This window comes from Electrophorus electricus, chromosome 6 (genome assembly GCF_013358815.1).
Source record: "Electrophorus electricus isolate fEleEle1 chromosome 6, fEleEle1.pri, whole genome shotgun sequence".
NCBI lineage: Eukaryota > Metazoa > Chordata > Actinopteri > Gymnotiformes > Gymnotidae > Electrophorus > Electrophorus electricus.
Window position 1 is genome coordinate 16,925,629 of NC_049540.1, and position 7,881 is coordinate 16,933,509.

At 41.7% G+C, this 7,881-nt stretch overlaps 1 protein-coding gene across 3 annotated transcripts; it reads left to right on the forward strand.

The window, feature by feature from the left end:
* The first annotated feature begins 737 nt into the window (after positions 1-737).
* plac8l1 (PLAC8 like 1) lies at positions 738-4,974 on the forward strand. 3 transcript variants are annotated; one of them, XM_027023048.2, is made up of 4 exons: positions 738-827; positions 1,026-1,212; positions 2,050-2,186; positions 4,286-4,974. In XM_027023048.2, exons 2-4 carry the CDS (start codon positions 1,053-1,055, stop codon positions 4,415-4,417), a joined length of 429 nt encoding a protein of 142 aa, XP_026878849.1. In that variant the 5' UTR covers positions 738-827; positions 1,026-1,052; the 3' UTR covers positions 4,418-4,974. The 3 variants fall into 3 exon arrangements, with proteins under 3 accessions (XP_026878849.1, XP_026878848.1, XP_026878850.1); XM_027023047.2 differs by lacking the exon at positions 738-827 and having other exon boundaries at positions 836-1,212; XM_027023049.2 differs by lacking the exon at positions 738-827 and having other exon boundaries at positions 836-1,212; positions 2,050-2,232; positions 4,286-4,374.
* The last annotated feature ends 2,907 nt before the right edge of the window (positions 4,975-7,881 follow it).

Here is a 7,881-nt window from a genome sequence, read left to right on the forward strand (position 1 = left end):
GGTGCTCCAAGTCCGAGGCTGGGAAACACTGCGTTGTGGGATAATAGTTGTCGCTGGTTTTTTTTGGGTTTTTTTTGTTTTTTTTGTTTTTTTTCGGTAGCTAATCCTCAACAAATTGAAAGTTGACTGCAGTGCACTGAAATGCATGTGATCAGCTCGATATGTGTCTCATGCACAGGAGAGGGAAATGATGCCAATCTTTAGTCTCGGGGGGAAATGTACACATCTGCCCTGCCAAGTATGTTTGTTTACCACATGAGCTTTTTACACACATAGGAACCTCACTGGTTCAGGCAAAGTTTACTTTTAGATGCTTTCTTTAATTTTTGTAACATCCGTATCATGTTATGATGTTCTAAGAATTGGGTTTGCTGACTAGACCAGGTTGGCAGGGCTGGGAGACACTCTGGACTGAAACATCCACTGCGTTCTGCTTCATGCTGAGGGACATTTATTGTGTTGAGATGGATGGTCATTTGTGTGAGCAGATTGTGTGTCAGCCATGTTTGTGTGCGTCTTAATTGACTATAGAATTGGGCACTGTGCCTGGCTGTGTAACCCTTCTCCATTGTGTGCTTCTTCACTCTAGTTTGGGTAGTGTGTGTGTGTGTGTGTGTGTGTGTGTGTGTGTGTGTGTGTGTGAATGTCTTGGAGAAGGCTGGCCTCTTATCAGTCCGGTGCAGCTTGCTGGTTTAAGTCTTTGACCAGGCAGTTATCTGAAGGAGCACACCCCACCGTCACCATGGCAAACTCACCCTCATCCTCCCCCCTCGCTCCCGTTAGCCCGAGGAGCTGTTGCACTCTGACGTCTCCACTGCCGTCATTATGTAAGTGTGCTCCCTATCAGACACCATCACTTGTATGGAGGGTAATGCTGTGAAAAACACTGTCAAAATATTCATGACAGGAGGACACATCGTGCTGTTCGTCTCGTGAAAACGGAAATTGCCCCTGACGCTGCGTCGTCCGAATTTCCTTGGGGGGGGGGGCTTACTATGCACCAACTACCTCTTCTCTCGCCACAGTTCAGAGTTGACTCGGGCAGCCACGGGATGGGAAGCACGGGCCGGTCACCTCAGGGTGGTGCGATGCAGCTTCCTGTGCTGACCCAGCCAGGCCTCGGGATGACCACTACGACGGTGACTACCATCACTCAAACAGGCGGCGACTGGAGCACGGGCCTCTTTGACGTGTGCGCCGACAACAGCACCTGTAAGGGGGACACATTACCAGTAAAAAACAAAACAAAAAACCAGCCTAAATGTAGCAGCAGCTGAGAGTTTTGCAGTTGTAAAACAAATGCATCTTTTGAAGGTTGTGTTGGCATGTGGACTGCAGGACCATTGAGTGCCTCTGTAATTCTGAGATTTTCATTCTGGTTGAAATGTTCCAAGCAGAGCCTTCTCTGTATGTCTCTGGGGAAATTTACTCCATGAAAAAAACATTTTTGCAAAAAATGCAATGCATACATCATCTGGAAAAAAACCCCCCTGATGTGCAGGTAAAACATGCTGCAAATGCATAACTAATATCAGGCACAAATGCTTTAATTTAGCAGAGAAGTGGTCAATTGGCATTATGTAAATGATCAGTCATCGCAAAATTGCTTCATTTTACATTACTTGAAGTATTTTGTTTAAAATTAAATGCCATAGAAGAGCAGGTGAGCTTTTCCATTTTTATTACTTTTTTAGTACATACAAAATGTACTGAGAAATATGATCACAGTGTGTGATAGTGTCACTACTGAATGGTGAAATTTGAGACAGCTGCTATAGTTTTGATATTTTCATTATGCTAATTAGAGGTATTGCCTTTTGTTTGTTAGAAACATTAGCAAAATAACCACACACACTCCGCAAACTTAAAATTCCACCTGCATAAAAGTACATTGTCCTTCAGTACTGTAGTTGAAATTGACATTTTTATTACTTGCTTTTAAGATCTGAAATTATTGAAGTGACAAGTAAAAGACAACTGTATGTCTTGGCTGGTTCTTAAGGCATAATTCCATTTGATTTTGTTGCTTTCCTTTGCTCTGCCCTCCAGGTGTGATGGGTGCCTTGCTGCCCTGCTGTCTGGAGCTGAGTTTGGCTCATCAGTTTGGTGAGTGCCTTTGGCTTCCTCTGCTCCCGGGCTCCACCTTTGCCATGCGGGTCGGCATCAGAGAACGTTTCAAGATCAGGGTGCGGACCTTCCGATACATCAGACACGCACACACGGGCACACAGGGTAGTGGAGTTGATAATTATTATTATTATTATTCCCCCCCCCCATAGTGAAAGGAGTATGCTCTCGAAATGTAATGGAGATTTCTGTCATATTTTAAGATACTCTGCATACATTTTATTTTCTTTTAATGTTTTCAATGCTAGTTCTGTGATCTTGTTCATAAACCTCTTTTATCAGAACAAATGTTTTATAGCAAACATTTGTGGGCAGGGTTTTTCTTATCCCTCTGCAGATGGTTAGTTCATCTCTAAACAACATTCATTTGAATATCAATTAAGTTCAACTGAAATGAAATGCAATAGATTGCATTAAATCTAACCCTAACCTTAATCCCACCTCTAACCTTAACTTTAACCCTAAACCTAATTCTATCCTTAACCCTATTGAGAATCACATTTTTAGCGAATAATTTGTTAGCAATTTCTGCTTCTGTAGCTAACATATAGGGGACCATCAAAGCAAACTGTAAACAACAGCAAAATTTAAAAAGAGCTTTGATCATGAGATTTATGTGCAGATTTGCTCATTTTAAGTTGTGTTTTAAAACCTGTTAAAGGTTCAGACTGCATGGCTGTCCAATTTGGATCAAAGGGTTTGTGTAGTGTTGTGTGGGTTTTTTTTTTTTTTTTTGTTTGTTTGTTTTTGTTTTTTTAATAATTATTATTATTTTTATTTTTATAACCTCTAAGCAGCTTGTTAACAATGAGCAGCACTGGTCTGATACAGTTTGCATACATGAGGGGGTGGAGGGTCGCTTTGAGACAGCTCCAAACATTTCTCATAAGTACCAGCGTGGCATGAATAAACGTTACATTTTTGGTCTGCGGAACGTTAACTGGTAGAGTATGACAAAAATATCCTCATATTTCTTAGACTGACGCAGTCCAGCTTGCTTTCGTCCATTGTACACTTTTCTAGATAAATCCGGCTAAAACATTTATTTGTCATTGGACCAGTTGCCAAACAGCAATCCCCAAAGGAACCAAATCGTATCAGTACTGGCGGGCATGGAAAAGAGTGATAAACTGAATAATCTTCATGTAGAAATGGCAGGGTACACATGAAAACCAGCACTACTTCACTGTCCCCTGGCACTTTCCTCTAATCAACATCCTCGTCGACAGCACAGAAGTAGCCATTTCCTCGATGGCAGTTAGCTTGCTGGCTATCTGCTTTTTTTCCCCCAGTGAAAAATGTCAGCGATGTCTAATCTCGACACTGCAGCAAATGCATGACGCTAGGCTCCAGCTAGCACTACAGTTAGCCTTCAAGCGTTTTGGTTCCCAAGCTACTGAAAAGGGCTAGCAACAAAAAACTTTGGGCTCTGTGGCTTTTGTAATACTTAAAAAAACTGAGGTATTTTGGTGAGTCAACTATTTGATGTCTGTTGCAAGTGTTAGTCCTATTTAGCCACCAGATAAGGTAGCAATACTGAAATATGTCAGAATATATCCAGCCTTAGTCTGACATAACTTTGTAATGTGCAATTAATAGCACATCTGTATTCTTTTTCTAATTGGACTAGGGCACATTATGGAATATTCTGTTTGTAGTTGTGCCTCTAAGCAAAAGTACTTTGAAACTAGCGTCTGACTAAAACTTTCAGTGTCTGCCAAAAAGATTTTAAAAGTGAGAATGTTTGTTTGCTAAATTTGTTTACCAATGTCTGTTATTCAACTTTATTATTATTAAATAATTTTAAAAAGGACTCATTAATTTAAATTATTCCTTTGTAGACATAAATGAATGAATGACATAAATGACCACTGACCCCATGTTGACTAACTGAAACTAGTACTCCTTTGTTGACTAACAAACTCTAGTACTTGTTTATTGCACTTATCGTTGTCTAAGATGGAGCATTTTGCACTTCTAGGCATCAGCACTAATCCCTGTATTCCAACAGTATTCTAGTTAATTGGTATATTGGCTCTAACCTACTATACTGGCTAGGATGTATTCTGTGAGTAAATGAGAAGCAATTTTGTAAGTCGCTCTGGATAAGCGCTTCTGCTAAAAGCCGTCTGTGTTTGTGCTGTATCTGTATCTGTAGGGCAGCATCTGTGAGGACTGGACTACAGTGTTGTTCTGCTACCCTCTGGCTGTGTGTCAAATGGTCCGAGAGATGAAGAGGAGGATGAGGAGGCAGATGTACACTGTTTCTACTGCACTTGAGTGTTCCTGAAAGCAACTGTGCATGCCTGTATGTTTAGGTGTGTTGGGCAGTTCTTAAAAACTGAGAGGCTAGTCTTGGCTGTGGGTATATTTGTATACTGTATTTACGGCTGTATAAAGAGACCTGCCCGTACTTCTTAGTTAAAGATGGATGTCTCTGGTATTTCAAATGGATGGATAGGTGGGTGAATGTGGGGATGGGGGTTTGTTTATATAAAAATATATATATATATATATAAAAATAAAAGCTCTCCCAGGGTGCATGTTTGGTCAGGTTATTTGATTGCCTTTTTTCTTTCTTGTTTTGTCAAGTTCAATTTTGGAAGTTTTCTTTCTTAATACAAAACTTCACAGGTTAGTGACACAGTGGAAAATCAGTTTGTTCAATCAGTCCATTTGTGTAACATTATTCATTACTGTTTGTGTGTTATGAGTCAATATGTGCACTGAATTCTTTGCCATCAGATTAATTTTACTGTAGCCCTGTACATTTCAACAGTATTCACTATACATTAAAGACTGCTTGAGTCCAGTAAATGTCTAAAGTGGAGAGATCTTTTAAAAATATTAAACTGTATTTACCAGACACTTCCCTATAAAGCTTTATTTTTGCATGTTCCAGTGGAGGGCACTGTTGCCACGCGTGCACGTGCATACACACACACACACACACACACACACACACACACACACACCTCCCTCTCCACACAACTGTGCCACGGACCACAGTAAAGTGCTTTTGCTGGTGGAGGTGCCAGTTGAAGAGGCCTGTTAGGGGCTTTCTCTGTGCCCCCCGGGCAGTGAGACCACTGGAGCCTCCAGCCCTGTCGATCCAAACCTACAAACAGATGGAGAAGAATGACAACGGGGACAGCAGGCTTAAAACGGCAGGCTTAGTTTCAGCGTTTCAGGCAGGAGCCCGAAGCGGAGCAAGAAGAGATGCGATGTTTTTGCAATTACCCTCCACCCCGTGACTCTTCATTTTCCTTTCCATGCCCCTGTTGGGGACTTTTCATGGGCATGACGCGCATTTTTGCATGTACAAGAGGGAGTGTTTCGCAGAGCAGCGTCCTCTCTGATGGCCCTATCCATGGCAACAGCGAGGCCACCTGGGGCTGTCCTCCTTACGGCAATGCTCCATCAGGCTGGCTCATCACTGCACAGGGGGCACACTCAGGTGTTCATGGGCCTGGAGTTCAGTTCTCGCTCCATGAATAAACACCCAGTTTTATGACCGCAGGAAGGGCTGGAGCCTTCTGCAGACAAACCCTTGTTTGGATTGGACTTGGTGAATGGAACCAAGTCATGGGCTGAGTTATTTCTTCACCTGACTAACTGGAGGCAAATGGATACAAAAAGGAGTGTTGCTTTGCTTTGATTGTGCCCAAGGCTGATGATGCCTTTAACCAGAAACCAATCAGTGATAGTTGGTCAGAGGAGTGGTTTTCAGGCCGTGTGCATGGGTCATGTGGTGAAGAGGGCATCAAGGTTGGTATGGAGGCAAATATCGAGGCTTGCGACTTATGATGAATGGAGTCCAAGCTCAAAAATAGCTGTTTTTCAGGCTATGCACTGCAGCATTTTTGATAGCACTGGGTGCCACTTAGTCACATGTTGGGTCTTTTATTTTTCTTCACGAAGTTCCAAGGTCTTGCACTGATTGAGGCTCTTATTCTTTCATCTCCCACAGTTGATTCATGGGAGGATGTTGGCTGTTATCTGGGCGACTCTGGCTGTAAAGTGAAGAATAGGTCACAGGAGACCCGCCAGCTGCTTCCTGGAGTCTAGCGGCGATCAAATGCTGCTTATTGGTTTGTCATTATGAGGAGTCCAGTGTAATTCATGTGGCTAGGTCAGAAGGATAACTAAGCCGAACTGTAGCCTTGGAGCAATTTGCTCAGGAGAAGCTCTGCTCCAACTTCTCATTAATCCATGATAAAGTCGCTGTGGATCATAGTAAAGTCTGGACATTTCCCCATTAGGATTCTTTCAGAGGAACTGTCCCAACAAAATGGTCACCACTTCATACACAGATGGAGCCCCAAGGAGTTGGACAAAATGGCTCCAAATTATTAGACACTTTGCTCCTTGTGTGAAAAACTGTGCAACTTTCATTGGCCATCATGATTTCTGACTTATTGATATTTTTGATAGATATTGGGTAATAAATGACAATGAACACTTCATTGATAATGGATGTCTTAATTTGTTACTGGGGCCAGGCATAACTCACAGTGAGGAAACGGTGATAATGATCACCTTCAGCCATGCTGCTGATAACGGCAGCATGTGCAATTCCTTGCTAACTTTCCTTGTTGGGTTATGTGTAGGTTACAAAGTCCTCAAAAACAGAGCATGGACAGCATACCGCCCAAGGGGGTTAGTAATGCAGCAGTAATGATAAGTGGTGGATCAGGAGCAACCCCAAAGGCACGCACACTTGTGTGGACCTGGGCCCAGGTTTCCCATTAACTATCCATCAGCAATCACAGGACTTGAGCTCAGTACTGTGATTTCAGGGAAGTTCTTTTCATCCTTGAGACAGAGAGAAAAGGGTTTTCTCGAATATTGCATGAATCCTCAGAAATATGCTTTCCATGTACTACCATCCATTTGACATTCTAAAAGAATAGAAAGCCAAGATATTCCAGATGGACTGATGTAGAACCACTCAGTGTAAAGGCATGTGAAGTTGTTAAAGCTATTTTACTGACCAAGACCTGACATAAGGACTCAAGATACTCATCTTTGCATAGTGATTCATGATTTTATTACCTCTTACTGTTATTTCAACATTGTTCTTATTATATAATAGAAGTCTTTGATGTCAAGGTACTTATATGAGCTAGGTCTTAATATTGAGAATAAAGACAACCACCTTAAGTTCATGTTGTGGCCTTTAGAATTAGGGACAAGTTGAGACATGTTGATTTTTGGTAGGGCTGATGTTTGTGCCACCTCTGACAGCTGTTAGTTGATGTTATTGTACTGGATACAGTTCATCACAGAGATGTTTGATGTCACAAACATCCAAATATGGCCCACACTGACTACAGCCCATACATATACTATGCCACTTTTTAATAACATCGATACCGTGTTTTATGTATCCCTATTTATATTTCAGAAGTGCTCCTGAGTTGCATCTGAGTGACTGAAGAAGTGGTGCGACTGTTTTTTTCCCCCAAGGCCATATGGGTAAAAGGTCAATACTGTTTAAACCAGAGTAAAGCATATCAGAAACCTGAGGTCTGAGCCACCCACACAGCATACCTGTGCTTTTGCAGATTGGCAGTAGTCAGAAACATATGCGAACATACTTTATAATATAAACACGTTTAAATATTCACATTCTCAGCACATACACATTCAGTATAGTATCTTCTACTATACTAAAGGCAGAATACTACATATAGAATACTATACAAAAGCCTTACTTTCTGCTCTTCTCTATGTACTCCAACAGAAAGAGAT

What these genes read in the sequence shown, in the direction of transcription:
- plac8l1 (XM_027023047.2), top strand. Translation starts at nt 996, where the DNA reads ATGCACCAACTACCTCTTCTCTCGCCACAGTTCAGAGTTGACTCGGGC. An exon ending in GTGCGCCGACAACAGCACCT is followed by an intron (nt 1,213 to 2,049) that starts GTAAGGGGGACA and finishes TCTGCCCTCCAG; the next exon opens with GTGTGATGGGTGCCTTGCTG. An exon ending in GAGAACGTTTCAAGATCAGG is followed by an intron (nt 2,187 to 4,285) that starts GTGCGGACCTTC and finishes CTGTATCTGTAG; the next exon opens with GGCAGCATCTGTGAGGACTG.